This window comes from Cataglyphis hispanica, chromosome 8 (assembly GCF_021464435.1).
Source record: "Cataglyphis hispanica isolate Lineage 1 chromosome 8, ULB_Chis1_1.0, whole genome shotgun sequence".
Lineage (NCBI taxonomy): Eukaryota > Metazoa > Arthropoda > Insecta > Hymenoptera > Formicidae > Cataglyphis > Cataglyphis hispanica.
In genome coordinates this window covers 7,632,076-7,652,497 of record NC_065961.1, presented here as the reverse complement: position 1 = coordinate 7,652,497, position 20,422 = coordinate 7,632,076, and the positions used below count along the sequence as shown (strand labels likewise).

Below are 20,422 nucleotides of genomic sequence, written 5' to 3'. Positions count from 1 at the left end.
CTAATCCGTTACAACTGTCGACCGTGCCAGCTAGATGTTATCACAAAGTGTATCCACGATCTGAAGATGCTGTTCTTTTATATAGATCGCCTTTCGCCAAAATCTGTTCCTGACAGATAAACTGTAGGTTGACAATAGCTCTGCAAATGACAGATGTCATTTCTCCTGTCGAAGGAAGGAATTATCATGGAAATAGTTCGGAAAAATTGCTTTGTTTCCTTATTAAACTATATAAAAAAATTTGGCGCAATGAAGCATCCTGCATTTAATTATCTAAAGGATTATTTAGGTATCATTAGATTTATCTGAGTTTTTAAAATTTATTATAAAAGAGAGAGAAAGAGAGAGATTTGCACATATAAATTATGTATATATATATTTCCTATATTGTAATATTAACTACGGTAATGTTTATTATGCGACCGGGTCCGAAGATCCTCGCCGTGTGTGCTGACATATTAATAATATATATATATATCGCTTATTCCTCGCAAAACGCCCCGTTTATCAAGAGGAAATACATCATTACTATCATTAACGAAAAGCTACGAGCATTATGAGCACCTGTCTTATACTCGTTATGAATGCGAGTCTCGTCAGGGTCAGTATCGTATTTAATCTCTCGAGCTGCTTTCCGCACGAGGAGACCCGACTTTGCGAAGGTTGCGCGGTTCTCGCTCTCGATCAGCGCCCGTCCTTTTTCAAGATACTCGCAAAGATATATGTAAATCATCTGGCTATCTGTGTCACTCATTCGCAGAACGAGCGCGCGACATGTGTCAATGGACGGATGAATCGTGAGTCGCGACACATTGTCATCCTTCGAGAAAACGAAAAGAGAAATATAAATCGCTTAGTTATTCGGAGGAAGGGGGGAGGAGGAGGAGGACAAAACCTGTCGGAAGATGTATGTAGTAAAAGAATAATGTTAAAAATGAAAACATGAATTCCTCAAAGTAATAATATTATATTGATGTAAATGTGTATACATTTTAGTTGATGATTTCTTTCTCTCTCTTTCTTTTCTATAATTTATATATTAGAAATATTGATACAATAAGACATATTAATAATTTATACTTTTGTTTTTTATTACGCGTCTTTTTTTAAATATATTGTACATATACATACATATATATATATATATATATATATATATATATATATATATATATACATATATACATATATATATATATATTTTTTTTTAAATACTAGTGAATGTAAAAAAGTATTTGTTTTCGTTCAGTGCATTCTGAATTAAATAACGAATTAATGCATATTATGCAAACTATAGATAAATTAATACACATTATTATTTTCTTCCTCTCGTTTCGTCAAGAAATCAAAGAAGAAGAAACAGAGTAGAAAAGATGGTAAAGCGAATGGTAGAGCGAGGAGGAAGAGGGACCGATGCCTAAATCTCCGACTATTCTCTGGGATGGGCGTGGAGGTCACTAACCGGCAACCATAAAGGCGGCTTGGGACCGGTAGCACGACCTTGATTCTGTGTTAAGACCCTTCGTAGCCAGGATTGTGGATCAAGAATTAAAAGAATTAGCCATCTTCGACGCCTTTGCAGCATTTTCTCCCCGCGTTGGAGTCTGCAGATGAATGATGTAAAGGAATCATTTTTAAAATTGATTTGCCATTGATTGGAATTTATATTATGCGAAATCTTCTAGCGAAAAGTCAAGCAATTATGAATAAGTAAAAAAGCGTAAAAAAAGCGTGCCATATATTTTTATTCATAATATTTTTTTTACCATGAAACCATCTAAGGATCGCATTATCTGTTTCGTAATGCCTAAGTGCTTTTTCAGTTTTTTTTAGATGATTAACGCGACATTTCACATTGATTGCTCATTTTCATCAACCTGTTTGATTTGTATTCGTCTCCAGAAGCCGTTCAAAGAATTATCATGTCATTCAAAGAGATACATATAAATACAGCATTTAGATCCTGTGATGTATTCTATTTCAAAAAAAGAGAAAGAGAAAGTGTCTTGTGGTCTCTATTATCGTGAGAAATCCATTGGAGAGTTAATTTATCCTTTACGTATTAATAGCATTCCCGTGTAACAATTTGTTATAAAAAGTTATGAGATAACTATGCATTAATGGCTATAAGGGGCTGATTAGCAAACGCATTACTATATGATATAACGCAATAAATAATAGCGCTACGTAATTCATTTTTATTTTTTTGGAGGAAAAAAATAAATCTGCGCGAATATAATCCCCTGGCACAATATTTAAAAACTTAAATATATGATATTAACAAAATGAAAGAAACAGCCTTTGATGATAATTAATTTTACAAATAAATCATTATTATAAATAATGAATTTTTGAAAAACAAATAACCAGAAATTTGTAGAATGGCCATAAATTTATATCGAAAGCAAGAGCATCTCGAGCGAGATTGCTTATCAACAAATAATTCACCGTTGATTTATTAGCGTAGTCTTTGAAATATAATATAACTAGTATTAGTTATATTATGCTTCAAAGATTAAAAGACTAATATTATAGTTCTTATAATTAGAACTAGTATTATTATGATATTTGAATTAAAAAGATTGAGGGAGAAAGAGACAGAGAACAGGGAGCTAATTTGCATCCCGACTCACACACAATCGGCTCTGCATCCGATCGTGTTTCACCTCGCCCGCGGTAAAGGTCCATTAACGACCTATAGCGATTACGGGTTTCGATTTATTTTATTTTTTTCTTTTTTTTTCTTTTTGCGTGGGCCCGTAACGCATAAAATTTATATCTCTGCGGCATCAACTTTATTCCGCCTCGCTATGAGAAATGGCATTGAACTCGACGCAAAATTTAAGCGCCACGTACCTCTTACATATAATCTTAGATCTATTAATCGCACTTGAGAGACGGATTTCAAACCAGAATCGAGCGTCGAATCTGCTTTAAACATATGTAGCGTGCGGTATTCGGTAATGCAATTAACCGGCCCGGGAACCGCTACGCTTGAATTTGAATACTCGTCTAACTCTCGGGCGAGAGATCTTTGTTCTCATCCCGCTGAACGCTACTTTGAGCTGACGATCTGGCCTGGCTTGTCTTTATGCTTGTATTTACAGCTTGCAACGGTACTATTCGGCCAAAGATACTCGTTGGGTTTTTTTTATCTTTCATGTTACATTGTAAAATGTAGAAAGTCAATGATCTTTTTGAACCCTTCCCCAAAAAGTATGAGTACAAACAACCTCGCTCTGATTAATTTTTAATTAGTGGCGTAATCATTCTTGTATTAAATTAAAAAGTAATGATTATTGTTTATCAATAATTTTTTAAATATTTTAATTTCTTTTTTAATTTAAATTTGATAATGTAAATATAAATTGCTTATTGTAATTAAATTACTAATTATGTAAGATTGTTAATTTTTTTGGTGACTGTGAAATTAAAAATTGATGAGTTTGTTAATCTATATTTTTCACGGTTTGTAGCTATCTCCTAACGTCTGTCTACTGGAACATCTGTGATATAGCGACGAGAATGCAGCGATAATAATCTTGCAGCCGAAGTTGTTATTAAAACACTGTCCTAAAGACAGTCCCTTTCACTGACGATGCATTTTTCAATTTTTTTCTTTTTTTTTGAGAAGAGAAAGCAAATGGCCAATGGATAGACCCCTCATAAATTCAAGGCGAATCGTTGCCATTCCTTAAGAGACAGGGTGCCTTATTTTTGGAAGTTCCCGAAGAGGAAGGCTCGTCCGATTTGTGCAAACTTGTACCATTATTATGAATATGAGATTCTCCGGCGAGAAACTAACCGTATCTTTTCGTCGTTCTCTTTTATTTGCTAGCTGTAATATTTGTAAATGCGGAATCGTGCGCGACGCGACGTTTCACTGTTGGTTCATATCGCGCAGTTTTCCCTTGAACCTCTTCTTAAACCCCACGTGTCTACTACTATCTCGTGTGTGGGTAAATTGCTAATTACAAAAATTCAGGAATATTATCGTATATACTATGATCGCTTCATAAATTGTTTAAACCGACGATATCCTTAGGTTGACTTTAACTATACGTTGCAGACGATAATAACGTATGTTTCTCATAATATGCAATCGTTAATGATCCGTCGACCATCAAGGACGTAAATTCTCGATCGACGGTATGCATTTCTTTCTCTCTTCCCGTAACTTCTGTCATTGTCAGCTGATTTCTGTCATCTGTCATCTTTCGCGTCACGCGTCGAGTTTCGATGTTTGATTATATCGTTCATAATAAATATATACTCATTTTTCATACACAATATATGTAATTATTAGACATATTTTTTTATCTAACTATGTAAGAGGGGTTTCTTGATCGAGGTTGTTCTCATGTATGATTTAACTCAATTATCAACATGTTGCGTGAAAAACCATATATGATGACAGTATTTCGTCTATCACTATTGAAAATTTATCTATATCTAATCATATATTTTACTACATGTCATTCTGAAACAAATATATGTCTGTTTTGTTTTCAGATATGGATTTATGGATTTAGTGATAAGATGGTCATAATCGATGACGCTTTAATTAAGAACATTATCGAGCGACATCCTAAGCAGCTCTCTCTCGAGAAATCTCACGTGATGATTTATATTGCAAACGATTCCCAAGAGGGTAGGAGCGATCGAAATGAATCGAAGGCAAGAGGAGAGATTTCGACTCGGGCCAAGTCCAGGGCGTGTACGTGAACGAAGTCGTGCTCCTCTTGTGGTCAAGGTCACCGCAAAGCGGGGGACTTAATAGGCAGGATGTTGGATCATGGGGCCCCCTCCCCCCGGAACGGAGGAGTAGGTATATATATGCGTCCTCGCGCGTCCGGAATACCAGATTGTTGGCCCTCCCCGTCGGCCGCTTCACCGGTGGTGGTAGTCTTTTAAAATTCATCGCGGTGTCCAAGGAACATCTGGAGGAGACCTAGAGAGAGCCCTTGCTCGATCAGTGCAGTCAGCTTGCGCGCTGTTAACAAGTGTTTTCATTTGATTTAGTCTCGTCTCACAGTGATAACTTAACGGTGCAACGCAACAAAAAGAAAGAGGAATCAAGAAGGTCTGTTTTTGTAACACTATAATATATATTATTGTGCATCACTTATTTCCTTTATATATTATTTAATAAATTGCCATGTATTTTTATTTAAATTTAAAAAAAGTTTCTGCCATATATTGTACAGCTATGTAAAGATAAAATTTTATTTAATCTATATAATTACATAGCTTATAAGGCAATCTTTTAAAATAAGAGCGTGTTAAGTACAATATTTATATCGATAGCTGTTTGCCAAGTGCAGTGCAAACCTCGCACGATACATCGCAAACCGTTCGTATCGTACGGTCTCATCTTTCTACGACGACTCTCGCATTTTTAATAAGTATGCACATCGGCAAAAAATAATCACAATACAATACACATATATGCATCGAGAGTCCATCTTTGTTCTCGAATAATTCAAACTGAATATGATATAAAAAATTTTGAATTTATCATATCAAACTTCTTAAAACTCCTCTAGATTCATGCGTTACAATATCAGTTCACGATAGAAAATCCAATACAGAAACGATTTTTTTTCACATAACAATAATGTTAATAATTATTATTAATATATATATATATATATATATATATATATATATATATATTAAATAATAATAATAAATATTTTATCCTAAACAAAATTAAAAATATATTTTATTTAAAGAAATTCTGCATTTGTTTTCAATTTTATTCAAAATTCTCATAAGTAAAATAGATAATCTTCTTGAATTTATTGCATGCTGCATAAATTATATTGATGAAAATGACAATAAATAAAATATGCGTGTAAGTAAGAAGATATAATAAGGCAATACAAACAAGTAAGAAGTCTCCTTCAAGGCTGTCTTTTTTTCAATTTGTTGTACTTGTCTCGGAACGAGACGATCGAAATATCTTAAAGGCACGGTAAATAAACTGATGTACTTCAATCACGCATGAAATACATTCTGAAACGCACTACAGTTTTCCATATCCTAGTCCTCGCTACTTAAACCTGTAGCTACGTCATTTAAATTCACATAAAAATAGCGGGGTTTCAAGATCGCAAAGGGGATCCTCTATAAGCGTTTCTCGAAGAGATAGAGAAAGAAAGAAAAATATCAATGCTATTTGTTATTCCAGCCAGCCATGGTGGCTTGGATTATCCTCTTGACGCTAGTGGGCTTATCATCAGCTGTCCCTTCGAAACGACGAGTATCTGTTGAAGAAATTCTGCCTTTTACACCACCACGGAATCAGCAGCATCCACAGCAACATGGATCCGTTCGCTCGTTTCAGAGAGACGCTGTCGAAAGGTCGCCGACTCCAACGTTCGGTCGCCTGTCAAATTATTTAGATTATAATGAGTTTGGCTCGCACAGATATCCTCTACGCGATGCGGTCGAATCGTTACCAGCCAACGTGCTCTACGCTGAATCGAGTCTCAAATTTCGAGATGACTTTGAAAGGTAAAGATTTAATTTTTTTCACGATTGATTTTACGCAGTCATAACTTTTTATATATAAATATTTCAATTTTTTAATTGAATTGAGACTCTAATTTATTCTTTTTTGATATTTTTTTCTTGTGTTTAAATATTTTCTTGTGATTAAATCTTTTCCCTTTTTTAAATAATTTTAAGAGATGTTTCAAAAACTATCTCTTATTAAAACTTTATTAAAATAATATTTTTGCTGAATCTTTTTTTAAATTTTTGTAAATTTTTATTAAGAATAGATGTACACATTCAAGAGTTGAAAAACTTGGAATTATTGGGATTGTAGAAATTTTACTTCTAATTAAATTTCATTTTTCTTTGCTTACTTGATTTTTTTTAATTAACTTAAATATTTGCTGATATAATAGAGAGAATGTATTTTTAATTTAATCTGTTATTAAATTTAATGTAAAATATAGTATGAGTGTATATATTATACAGAATTATATGAATGTATTTAGGGAGAACGGAAGATTACCTTTGAGAGATGCAGTAGAACATCGCGAAGCACCTTTTCTCAGCGTTGATGTGGATCACGAGTCGATTTGGATCGAACCTGTGGCACCGCCGATCCTGCGAAGCACGCAAAACTTTGAACCTAAAATTGTCTGCCGTTTCGATTCCAGAGCTGTTCATAGAACGGAACCGTTCTCTTTGCTTCCAGAAAATGTGCCAGATCACAAGTGTACTCATCTGATATATGATGCGGCTATTTTGGGTAAACAATATCGTAGATTTAGAGATATACTTTATTTGTGGATATTTTTATTAAAATTATTCATTTTTTATTTTTTTACAGATAAAGAAAATATTATCTTTAGAGATGCATATGATCGAGGTAAAGATACTACGTAGTTTTTATTGAAAAAAATAGCTACTTAAAAGATATAAATATTATTAGAGATAATAATGATCAATTATTAACTTTATATTATTTAATAATCTCAATTATTAAATTCCATTATTTTATATTATTGTAGACGGTTATAATGCTATTATAAGACTTCGTTCGCGGGATCCAACGTTGCGTGTGCTTATATCAATCACAAATCAGAATCTGCACGACGGTATATTCATCCAATATTCCTCCAACGTCACTCTATTCCCGCAAAAGTCTATTCTCGAATTCCTCGAGGAGTATCCCTTCGATGGCATCGAGCTCGACTGGTCGGCTGCTGCCGAGGATTGGCAAAGCTTCAAGAATATGCTTAAGATAATCGGCGCTTCATTGACCAGAAAAGGATATACTTTGGCAGTGGCGTTGAGACCGGAGGATCCGGTGGATCCAGAGATCGTATCGATTGCCGATTTAGTAATTTTGAAAAGCTGGCTGGATATGCCACATTGTCCCGACGATAATTCAATTTGCGAAATGAAAAATGAAATAATAGAGAAAGTTGCTCTTCATCCGGGCCTCTTAAGTTTTGTCGCGCAAAACACGAGCGAATGGGTCAGACAAGTCAGTGTCGAACAAAGGTCAAAGATCGTTCTCGCTTTGCCAATCTTTGGTCAGGGATATACCCTGAAATACGACAATCTCACCGATGCTGGCGCGCCCGTTCTGGGACCCGGCAGAGAGGGTGATTATACTAAACGGCAAGATGGAAAATTAGCTTATTTCGAGGTAAAATCTCGCCGTTAATAAAATTTGAGCAAGATCTTTGTATGTTAATTGAAAAAAAAATTATTCTATTTTTATAGGTATGCGACAAACTAGAGGGAGGATTGTGGTTCTCCGGCAGAGATGAGGAAGGGCCGTACGTGAAGTGCGGCGATCAATGGATCGGTTATGACGATCCTGTATCGGTTAAAGTCAAAATAGCGTATGTCCGGGCGACGGGACTTGGCGGGGTTGCATTATGGTCATTAGATCTAGACGATTTTCAGGTAATTAATGACAAACATTTGTCCTTTTTTTTATTTAAATTTTTAATAATGTTCTGTTACAAGTTTGTCAGATTTTGATATATCATATGATATTGGAAAGAATTCATTAGAATTCAAAGATTTATATTCGTTAACGACGCGATTTTATTACTCAATATAAAATACATGATTTGTGTTTCGCTTATATGAGACACATAGTATTTTCTCAATGCGATACAAAAATAAGTAGCAATCTTGTGATTTACGCGTTAGATCAAGATATGATAATGTATACATATATGGATATGATAATGTATACATATATGGACATGATAATGTATACATATGTTTTACAACATGTAACACGTATCGATGTAAATGTATCTTTATCGCACAACTTGATAGACTTCTATAGTCACGAATTTATTTTATATTCATGTTAATTTGATTTGTACTGATTTAATATGCATAAATATTATAAATTAATTTTGCAGGGTATTTGCGGGAATCCTTGGCCGATGTTAAACACAGCTGTACAATCCTTAGGATATTATAAAGATACGACGGAAAAATGTTCATTTGAATATTATCTCTTTGGAGTGGATCCAGAAGATTGTTCCAGATTTTACTCTTGCATCAAAGGTATATATAGTAATGTTTGCTGTAATTATTCAAAATCGTTAAAGTCAATTTATTTCACTTTATTTCACACTAGAAATAATCAAGAAACTTACACTTAATATTAATTTCTTTTTCCAGGACGGCTGCATCATGGCCATTGCGGTCACAACCGGTACTTTGATTTGCTCGAGGAACGTTGTCTGACGATTACCCCGGAGAGACTTCCGGAAATGTACGGAAAAAATAATTGCAAGCGCATTCATAACGTTTTCGATCGAATTATCGATCAAAATTCTTTATCAGGAGTATCATCGAAGCAAAAACAGATGTTACTGCTGCAGCAGAAAGGACCGAGAGTAGTGTGTTATGTAACTTCCTGGGCCCTGTATCGTAAAAAAGATGGCAAATTTGTGCCGGAACATTTAGATTCGCAACTTTGCACCGATATCGTCTATGCTTTCGCTGGATTGAATCCTGAGACCTTGCTAATACAATCATTCGATCCTTGGGCCGACATCGAAAACAGTGGGTGATTTATCTGATCCGAGATATGAATTAAGATTATTAATTTGTAAGATTTGTTTTAGATGCAACTTTTTATTTCAAATAAATTTTATAATTTATGGAATCATTTCGAACATCTTCTTTTACTTGGAATATTTCAATAAAGACACGATCGAATAATTAATTCCAGATTTATATCAACGAGTGACTTCTATCAAAGGATCGAGAATATTATTAGCTCTGGGCGGATGGACGGACAGTTCCGGTGATAAATACTCTCGATTAATTAGCAGCGATGCTGCTCGCCGTAAGTTTGTCGCGGCCACAGTGAACTATTTAAAGAAGTATAACTTTGATGGATTATCGCTCGAGTGGAGTTACCCCAAGTGCTGGCAGAGCGATTGCAAAAAGGGTCCAGACTCCGACAAGCCTAACTTTACTAAATTGGTACAAGAACTGAAAGAAGAATTCGAGAAACAGGAACCGCCTCTTCTTTTAGCTGTCGCTTTATCGGGATACAAGGAGGTCATCGATAAAGCGTATGAGGTGCACGAGATTTCGCGAGCCGTCGACTTCATGTCGGTCATGACATATGATTATCACGGCGCTTGGGAATCTAAATCGGGACACATAGCGCCCTTGTTTGCCTCGCCTGGCGATAGCAACCCTTATTATAACGTCGTAAGTATAAATTAAATTTAATCCGTGCAAAAGCACATTATAAAGCGCTGAATATAATACATTTCAAAATATTACAGAATTTTACCATGAGCTATCTTGTTAGCCTCGGTGCTGAAAAATCTAAGCTTTTAGTCGGTATTCCATTATATGGTCAATCTTATCGACTTTCGACGGTGAGTCAAGCTGGTCTAGGTAATCCTACGACTGGTCCCGGTAAGCCGGGAGAGTTCACCAAACAACCTGGAATGTTGGCTTATTATGAGATTTGTGACAGAATCAAGCGGCGTGGTTGGAAAACAGAACTCGGTGAGTACTCACGCGTCTACGGTTTTTATTTTGAATATTACATTATATTGAAATCACATAGACAAATACAGAAAATCAATAATCTATAAATATATTATATGCTATATGGTTATCAAACCTTCAGGACCAAGTGCTCAGTTCGAGGATCAGTGGGTAGGTTACGAAAATCAAGAAAGTGTTTATGCGAAAGGTAAATACATAACAGTTAATGGTTATGGTGGAGCTACAATGTGGACCGTTGACTTAGACGATTTTCAAAACCGTTGCTGCTCGGAATCGTATCCTCTATTGAAAGCTATTAATCGTGCGTTAGGTTCGTATTAAAATAATAATTTTTTATATTACGATTGATATTATATTATTATATTTTTATATATTATAAATTATTTTTTATATTAACAATTTTCTTTATATTAACTTCTTATATTAAAATATTTTCTTTCGCATTGCATATCTTTTACATTACTATTCATTTATTTATTTAATTTCATGTTTAATATTAATTTGTAATTAATAATATATTACTACTAGTACTTTGATTGATAATACAGATCGATTGTTGATACCCATCTCGGAAGATTGCCAACGTCCATCACAACCGGTAACACCACAAGCACCGACATTGACCACCCACAGTGATGCTGCAGATGACAATCATGTACATCATACTACACCGATGACAACATCCAGTACTCAAGCTACAACATGGCCTACATGGACAGAGAGACCGAGCACTACGACCCAGCAGACAACCAGAACTACGTGGCCTACGTGGATCTCAAGCACTCAAAAACCATCTAGTAAGATCCCGGAGGAAACGACGAAGCCTAGTTGGATGCAAGAACAGAGTAGTACCACGAGCTGGTCATGGACTACATCAAGGTAAAGAAATCTTGGAGAAAATCTCTGCGTTTCTTAGACAATTCTCTCAATTTTACATTCTTGTCTTCTTTTTCGGAGTCATTAAAAGAAGTCCGAAATAAATCAAAATGCTTAACGTTCTTATATACATTGAAAAAATTTCAATAAAATTATAATAATTTTAATTGCGCTTAAGTTCACATTTTGCTATTAGAAAATTATTTTATTAGACCTACTACACGGCCTACAACTATCACAACTACTACAACGCAGGAATCAATGATCACGCCAGAATCGAATTGTACTGACGGCGAATACTATAGCGATCCCGCAAGCTGCAGCAATTATTACAGATGCGTTCGCGGCGAACTGAAACGCGAGCAGTGTGCGCCGGGATTGCACTGGGACGCGAAACGACATCTCTGCGATTGGCCATCGGCAGCGAAATGTCAAACAGAAACTGGTAAGGCTACTTACCAGATTCTCATTAGTCGGATAATTTCTCTCTTTCTCTCTCTCTCTCTCTCTCTCTCTCTCTCTGTTTTTAATTTCCTTTCTTTATTTTTTTCTCTCTCTGTCATGAGAGAAGCGCTTTACAGTTAACGGCTTGAAATAATTTACCGAAACAACGATGCGAGTAATAACCGGTGTGATGATTGGCACTTTGGTGCAAGATCACACACGATTGATCCTCGAGAAAGATGAGTCATATTTGCAGGTTGATGATATTAATGGAAAAATTATTATCGTGATAATATACATTTTTTATATTTTTTAAAAGTAAGGTCAAGACTCTTCTCTTTCTAAGGTTAAGACTCTTTCTTCTTTCGGTAATTTAATAAGCGACATATGGACAGATATAAACGCAAACCTGTTTGCGAATCGCGCGCATGCAAATATCTTTGGGTATGCGTATCTTCTAGCTGTCGCCTCCGGCCAAGGTGGTATCCTCTCGCATATCCTCCCTCTTTATTGTTTGCTGAAGAGAAGCGAAGATGCTCGATGCATCGACAAGGGTATAAACAGTGCCGATACTGGTTGTACCTCTTTGTTCGTCACTATCATTCGTGAAAACCATGGCTTTCCTATTTCGACGTATTTATATAATATTGATCCTCTTTTTTTTAAACTGCGTCGCGCAGAGAGTATATCAAATCTCTCATCAAGGTGCCGATTTAACTGATTCATTATGTTACGATTATAATATATTACATGCAATTTTTTTCACAAATTTTTATATCTTCTTTTCAGGTTCGACACACGTATATTCCTCGACGACAAGTCGACGTCCTTTTTTCAGTTCAACCAGGAGACCATCATCTTCTATTACAACCATCGTTACAACCACGAAGACGGCGCCGACGACCACCACAAGATTCACCACATTCAAACCTATTGTTATCGTGACATCAACGCAAAAACCATTAAAACCATGCGAACACGGACAATATTATCCTTATCCGAATTCCTGCACGAGTTTTCTAGTCTGCGTAAACGGCGATCTCATCTCGCGTCAGTGCGGTCCGGGTTTAAACTGGAACATTGAGAAGAACATGTGTGATTGGGCTTTTAAAAATCCGTGCGTCGAGGCCCCACCTCACAAAAACGCTTTACTTGTGGGAAAGGATAACGTTCCTACTGTAAGTAAATATTATAATATTAAATTATAATATTATATATTTATGAGTTAAATAAAAAAGTACTTAAATGCTAGCTAAATATCAATAATTGCTCACATGTTGATACAAACCTTTCAAGTCTAGTGTCATATCTTTTTCTCGATTCATATCCGGTTCATTCATTTCACCTCCGCGATCTCTATTTATCGCATGACAGTCCGAGATAATTAATATTGACATCGCAACATTATTACTGCGATTATTTTAGCCCTGCATCTCCGGCAGCTACAGTAGCGTACCGGGTGACTGTAAGAGCTACCAGGCGTGTCTTTGGGGTCGTCAGGAAGTGTTTAGCTGCGCGCCGGGCTTGCACTTCAACAAAGAGACTCGTATTTGTGACTGGCCGGCTCGAGCCAAGTGTGTAGACGATGACAAGGAAGCTACTACACAAGTGATAGTATCGATGACGGATTTACCAGCCCGACCATCAGTTTCGCAAAAACCTATTACGCAATCGACGACAGAACAGACACCCGTTACATCAACCACGAGTCAACCTCAACCATCAACTACAACTCAACCTACATCAACCTTGCCTTCCGCGATTATAGATCCTGATAAGGTATCCCCCTTGTCTGGCGACTTCAAGGTGGTATGTTATTTTACCAATTGGGCATGGTACCGTCGCGGGATCGGCCGTTACCTTCCGGAACACATCGATCACACTTTATGCACACATATTGTGTACGGTTTCGCGGTGCTGGATTATTCCGATCTGGTGATCAAGGCGCACGATTCTTGGGCGGATTACGATAATCATTTCTACGAGCGGGTAGTGGCATACAAGAAACGGGGCCTTAAAGTACTTCTCGCGTTAGGTGGCTGGAACGATTCGGCTGGTGATAAGTATAGTCGATTGGTGCACAGTTCGTCTGCCAGGAACAAGTTTATCGATCACGCTATTCAATTCATCGAGAAATATGGCTTTGATGGATTGGATTTGGATTGGGAATATCCAGTTTGTTGGCAGGTAAATTCATTTTTATTTATTTTAATAATATAAGGAGCTCTCGAATTTTTGTTTTATTCTTGCTCTTTATTATTCTTTTCCTTTTAATCGTATCATTTCGGAAATATTTGATCAATTTTGAATGATGTATAAGAGAGATTCAAATGTAAAATTTAAATATAATTGTAGTTCTCAAAATTTTTATAAATTTTATAAATTTTAAACATTTTTTATATAATATATGTAAATTAAAGATTTACAATCATCTTTTATATGATTCTTTATTAATTCTTTCTAATGTTGATACAGGTGGACTGCAAGAAGGGTCCAGATTCGGACAAGGAAAGATTTGCAACCCTATTACAAGAATTGAGCGCAAAGTTCAAACCGAAGGGACTATTGCTTTCAGCAGCAGTCTCGCCGAGCAAAAAAGTAATCGACAAGGGCTACGACGTACCGGCATTGGCCATGTATTTAGACTGGATCGCCGTCATGGCATATGACTATCATGGACAGTGGGATAAAAAAACTGGTCATGTGGCGCCTATGTATTATCATCCGGACGACGACTATTCTTACTTTAACGTTAACTATTCGATTAATTATTGGATTTCGAAGGGTGCGCCACCCAAGAGTATCGTTATGGGCATGCCATTGTATGGGCAATCCTTCACAATTAATGATCCGAGAGCGGGAACTGGACTGAATTCTCCGGCTAGCGCCGGAAATGCCGGTGAATTCACTAGAGCAGCCGGTTTTCTATCCTATTACGAGATCTGTGATCGCGTGCGCAATCGCGGCTGGACAATTGTACAGGATCCAGAATACAGAATGGGTCCGTACGCCTATAAGGGCAGCCAGTGGGTCAGTTTTGATGATCCGGAAATGATTCGGCGGAAGACGCAGTTTGTGCGCGACATGGGTCTGGGCGGTGGTATGGTGTGGGCCCTTGATTTGGACGATTTCCGCGGACGATGCGGCAACGGACCTCATCCGCTTATGCACATGATCCAACAAGTATTAGCGGAACCGCGGAGCCATTACGTGTGGCCCGAAAATCAAAAGCCAACAACAACTACGATGACGACATCGATTACCATCAAACCCACGCAAATGATACAGCCGACTATGTCAGTGGACCGCTTTACGCATAACACTTCCAAAAACGAGTTCAAAGTCATTTGCTACTTTTGTAACTGGGCCTGGTATCGGCAGGAGGGCGGCAGATTCGTGCCAGAAGACATAGATCCTGACCTTTGCACCCACGTGCTTTATGGATTCGCCGTCCTCGATGGTACCAGCTTGACGATCAAGTCCCACGATCCTTGGGCCGACATAGACAATAAATTTTACGAAAAGGTAGCGGCATTGAAGTCGAAGGGTCTGAAGGTGCTGATGGCGCTGGGCGGCTGGAATGACTCGGCTGGCGATAAATACAGCAGACTTGTAAACTCACCTACTGCTAGGCAAAAATTCGTTACGCAAGTTTTGCACTTCATCGAGAAATACGGTTTTGAAGGCCTCGATCTCGATTGGGAATACCCGGTGTGCTGGCAAGTGGACTGTAACAAAGGTCCAAAGTCTGATAAGGAAGGTTTCAGTCAACTAGTAAAAGAATTGAGCGATGAGTTTAAACCGAGGGGATTGCTTCTCTCCGCGGCCGTCTCACCGAGCAAAAGGGTAATTGACGCGGGATATGATGTTCCAACTTTGTCGAAATATTTGGATTGGATATCTGTGATGACCTACGATTTTCACGGACAATGGGATAAGAAGACCGGTCACGTGGCACCCTTGTATCATCTTCCGAACGACTGGGAACCCACATTTAATGCTGTAAGCCTTATCCGAAGAATTATAGATAAAAATTATAGATAATTATTCAGAATTTTTCATTTTCTTGTTACTAGAATTTTTCAATCCATTATTGGATAGAGAAAGGTGCGAACCCGCAAAAATTAGTCATGGGCGCTCCTTTATATGGACAATCGTTTTCATTAGCGGAAAGAAATGTGCACGGATTAAACGCGCCAACCTATGGTGGTGGTGAGGCTGGAGAGGCGACCAGAGCAAGAGGCTTCTTGTCATATTACGAGGTCATTCCATGAAAATATAAAATAAAAATTAAATAAAAGTATTTCGAAGTAAATTTCAAATAATTACATATAAATTTTTATTCCGTCATAAAATAAATATCTATTTTTTTTTTTTTTTTAATTATGACAGATATGCGAAAGAACATTGAAAAAAGGATGGATGGTTGTTCAAGATAAAGAGAGAAGAATCGGTCCCTACGCATACAAGGGTGACCAATGGGTGAGCTTTGATGACGCTCATCAAATTAAACTAAAAGCAGAATTAATTAAGAAGCTTGGTCTCGGCGGCGGGATGATTTGGGCTTTAGACTTGGATGATTTTAAAAACAGATGTGACTGCGAGCCTAGCCCGCTACTAAGAACGATGAATCGAGTATTAAGAAACTATCCGGAGGGTCCGCTGTGCCCTATCACGAAAGGTAATTTTTTAACATTATTTAAAGAAAAAATAAACCAACTTATAATTGTACATGCGAGGAAAATTTAGATGAATTATTATATAAAATTATAATGTATAAAAAAGATATATAAATATTAATCTCTTTTAATATTTTTCTTTTATAAATGTTAATCTCTTTTAATATTTTTCTTTTATAAATATTAATTAATATTTTTCGCTGCTTTATAAATAATATTTATGATTTTTTTCACATAATACTTTTGAATGTCATCTCTTCCAATTTAGGTACAGAAGGGATCATAATCGATGTTGAAGAGACCGATATTGAGTCTATTACTACCACCAAACGTCCGATATATGAATCTACAACGTCGCCGAGACCAACGTATATACCACCATTAGTCACGTCAACAACGACGATAGAATCAGAGACGGATGATACCATTGAGGTCGAAGCGAGTCAGCCACCGCCGATTGACTGCGGAGGACTTTTGTTCCTACCGCACAAGAACGATTGCACCAAGTATTACTTGTGCAACTTCGGCAAGATCTCGGAACAGACTTGCCCAACTGGTCTCTACTGGAATGAAAATCGATGTGATTGGCCGGAAAATACTAGATGCGCCCAAACTGCTCAGCGTCAAGTACGTACCACGACAAATAAAATAACGAATCTTTGATTTGAAATAATGATAGTTTTAATAAAATTTTAAACGATTAGTCGTAAAATTTACTTTCTCCATTTCATAGATCAGCGTATCGCCGAGACTGAGAATAGTCGAGAATGTGAACGATAAGAAGGTGGTTTGCTATTACACTTCTTGGTCTTCGAAACGGATAGGTTTTGGCAAATTTTTGTCGGAGGACATCAACGGAGAATTGTGCACGCATATCATCTATGCCTTCGCTACTTTAAATATTTGGGAGCCAGAAAATGGAAGAAATGCGCCGATATTTACACTGAAAATTGAGGATTCTACTGATGTTTACAAACAATTCCTCAATAAAGCAGCAGAAATTAGAAAAAGATACGGCGTTAAAATACTACTCGGTTTAAGAGACTGGAACGAGTCCAAGGATAACAAGTACAACAGATTAACCGATTCATCAACGGTTGAACAGTTCGTGCAACATGCCACACAATTTGTTCAAAAGCACGATTTCGATGGTTTGAACCTGGATTGGGAATTTCCATCGAGGAAAATGGCATTATGCTGGCAGGTAAATTAAAACATATATTTCCTCAATATTTTTAATTACATATTGAATGTATGAATATTTATTGATTTTTATCTTTCTTGCTGGCGTACATTAAATAACTAAAATGGAGCCATCAATCGATGGCCAACCATTGTCGCTCTAATATTCTTGTAAACCAATAAAAATCCTGGATCTGTCAAAACTGAAAACTAAATTAAATTAAATTAACTAAATTAAAAGACATAAAGATAAAATTAAACAAAAAATATATACCTGCAATGTAACAATAATGTTATATAAAATATTTATCATATTTTAAAAAATTTCAGAAAAACATATAATTTTAATTTAAGAAATATTGAAAAAGAAAAGTAATTATGTTTTTTTCTTGCAGGCTAATTGTAATCGCGGTTCTCAGCGCGATAGTTACAACTTTTCCCGGCTGCTTCGCATATTCAATGAAACTTTTAGATCTAAAGGACTCGTGTTATCCATCGCGGTCTCAGCGAACAAGATCATCATTGATAATGCCTATGTTGAGATCCCATCCTTGGTACAATACGTGGACTGGATTGGCGTAATGGCGTATGACTATCACAACGCCTGGGATCGTGAGACCGGTCATGTTGCACCGCTTTATCATTATCCCGATTATACAGTATTCCTGAACGCAAACTTTTCCGTGAGATATTGGCTTGACAAAGGCGTACCAGCCGACAAGATTGTCATGGGCATACCCGCTTACGGATCGAGCTTCACCTTGTCTAAGATATCACAAAACTATACCACTATACCACTAGACTTCCACGCAGAAATCTCCGGACCTGGAGAACCCGGCAAGTTTACGAGATCGGCTGGGGTTCTGGCTTATTACGAGGTAAGAGATATTAATGTGTTAGAAAAGCTTTCACTCGGCCAAGATATGAATAATTAGTTTAAGATTTGTGTTTTACCCTTTGATATATATGCGCAGATATGTGATAACGTGAGAAACGATGGCTGGTCAGTGATAAAAGATCCGGAAGGACGTATGGGATCCTATGCATCGAAACGGGATCAGTGGGTCAGTTACAATGACATGTCCGATATAGCAAGAAAGGTATGTAAGAAAGATTATATATATATTTAAATCGTATGTAACAAATTACAGAGATACATGATCGAATTACATATATATATATATATATATATATATATATATATATATATTTAATTATTAAATGATAAAAAACACACTTTATATATATCTTAGATCGAGCTGATAAAGGAACTAAATCTCGCTGGCGGTATGATCTGGTCTATCGATCTAGATGATTTCAAGGACCTATGTGGTTGCGGAAAGTACCCATTGTTAACGACTCTAAATCGCAAACTCGGAAGACGGCAGCCCAGTCACACGACCGATTGCACTTGAATTGCATATCGCGATAAGGACGATAACGTGTATATCAAAGAATGCGTCGTTTTATCGCGATCGTCCATGCACTAATGTTAAGATATATGTCTGTGCTTAATAATGTACATTGCAACACTCTTCCGGATGACGTGAATAAAAGATTATGTTAAGTTTATGTTTTTTTTTCTCTTTCTTTATACAGAAAGAAAGAGAAAAAGAACATAAACATCGAAAATTGTCTCTTTTTCTGACATATGTATTTTCATGTCACCTGAGAAGATTAATACTCTCGTTCTAGTATAAGTATTTTGTAATTAAGATTATATCAAGATTTTTTCACGATCACACGTTTATCAAATATACAACTGATCAATTGCTTTTCCCGAAATTAGAGGATTAAAAATTAATAAAATAAATGAAAAACGACGATAAATTAAAAGCGATTGTTGTTTATAAAATACATTGTGAAATGTATATTTACTCGATTCTTGTCGCAAAAAATGAAATAAAGTATCTGTATAAACCGATTATAATTCATGATCATAGAAAATAAAACAAATTTAATAAAAGGACAAAAATCGAGCAAATTTGTGAGCACGAATTCAAAATTGTACCAAAGTCCCTCGAAAATTGTATATCCATTGCTTATTGTATGAAAATTTATAACATTTATTGCAATATTAAACAATATGTTTGAAAGACATCAAAAGATATCTGCATTTTTCATCAAAAATATCTGCGATTATTTTTAAGCATATTTCGAGTAATTAAATACGAAGAGTCGAGTGAAGAAACGAGATTTCAGCGTTAAAAGGAGTATTTCGTGAGACGAGGAGAAGAAAAATCGCAATAAAGTAAAAGGTGAGTATACCGGCCTGCGACCGCTCCGTTCCCAACATACTTTAATTGCGTATTATTTTTAGAAATTTGTATCGATATATGTTAAGTGCTCTCGATGATAAGCGATATACAGTTATATAATTTGTGAAGATAAATGTCGAACATAAAGTATTAGTGAAAGAAGCGGTTGCTTTGATCGAAATGATTACGATGGATCGCGATTCGGCGTGAATGCGAATTACTGTTCGGTTAATTATTTAAAGTTAAATTTCAATTTAAGTGAAGTAAAAATAATTATTTTTCTTTTTCTTTTGCAGAGAGATCGTTGCGATGGGGAAGTCGCCGGCGTGATTAAGGTCACAGTTTTTACATGCTTCGTGGAAGATCGTTAAAATGTCTCGGCAGTGTAATCTGTGACAATTCATACCTCCAGTTATACTACTCTTGTAGACAGATGATGACTGTTTATATACA

The 20,422-nt window shown here is 36.3% G+C and overlaps 1 protein-coding gene across 2 annotated transcripts; it reads left to right on the top strand.

Moving 5' to 3' along the window:
* Positions 1 to 175: 175 nt before the first annotated feature.
* LOC126851353 (probable chitinase 10) lies at positions 176 to 20,042 on the top strand. Of its 2 annotated transcripts, none has more exons than XM_050595234.1 (25): positions 176 to 289; positions 1,343 to 1,619; positions 4,513 to 5,083; positions 6,194 to 6,519; positions 7,011 to 7,267; positions 7,349 to 7,387; positions 7,530 to 8,173; positions 8,251 to 8,436; positions 8,910 to 9,057; positions 9,175 to 9,561; positions 9,731 to 10,221; positions 10,299 to 10,527; positions 10,652 to 10,840; positions 11,079 to 11,409; positions 11,619 to 11,851; positions 12,640 to 13,028; positions 13,276 to 14,037; positions 14,326 to 15,852; positions 15,927 to 16,112; positions 16,243 to 16,531; positions 16,798 to 17,156; positions 17,263 to 17,733; positions 18,107 to 18,589; positions 18,686 to 18,811; positions 18,965 to 20,042. In XM_050595234.1, the coding sequence occupies exons 4-25, from the start codon at positions 6,200 to 6,202 to the stop codon at positions 19,124 to 19,126; spliced, it is 8,208 nt and encodes a 2,735-aa protein (XP_050451191.1). In that variant the 5' UTR covers positions 176 to 289; positions 1,343 to 1,619; positions 4,513 to 5,083; positions 6,194 to 6,199; the 3' UTR covers positions 19,127 to 20,042. The 2 variants fall into 2 exon arrangements, with proteins under 2 accessions (XP_050451191.1, XP_050451190.1); XM_050595233.1 differs by lacking the exon at positions 176 to 289 and adding an exon at positions 785 to 907.
* The last annotated feature ends 380 nt before the right edge of the window (positions 20,043 to 20,422 follow it).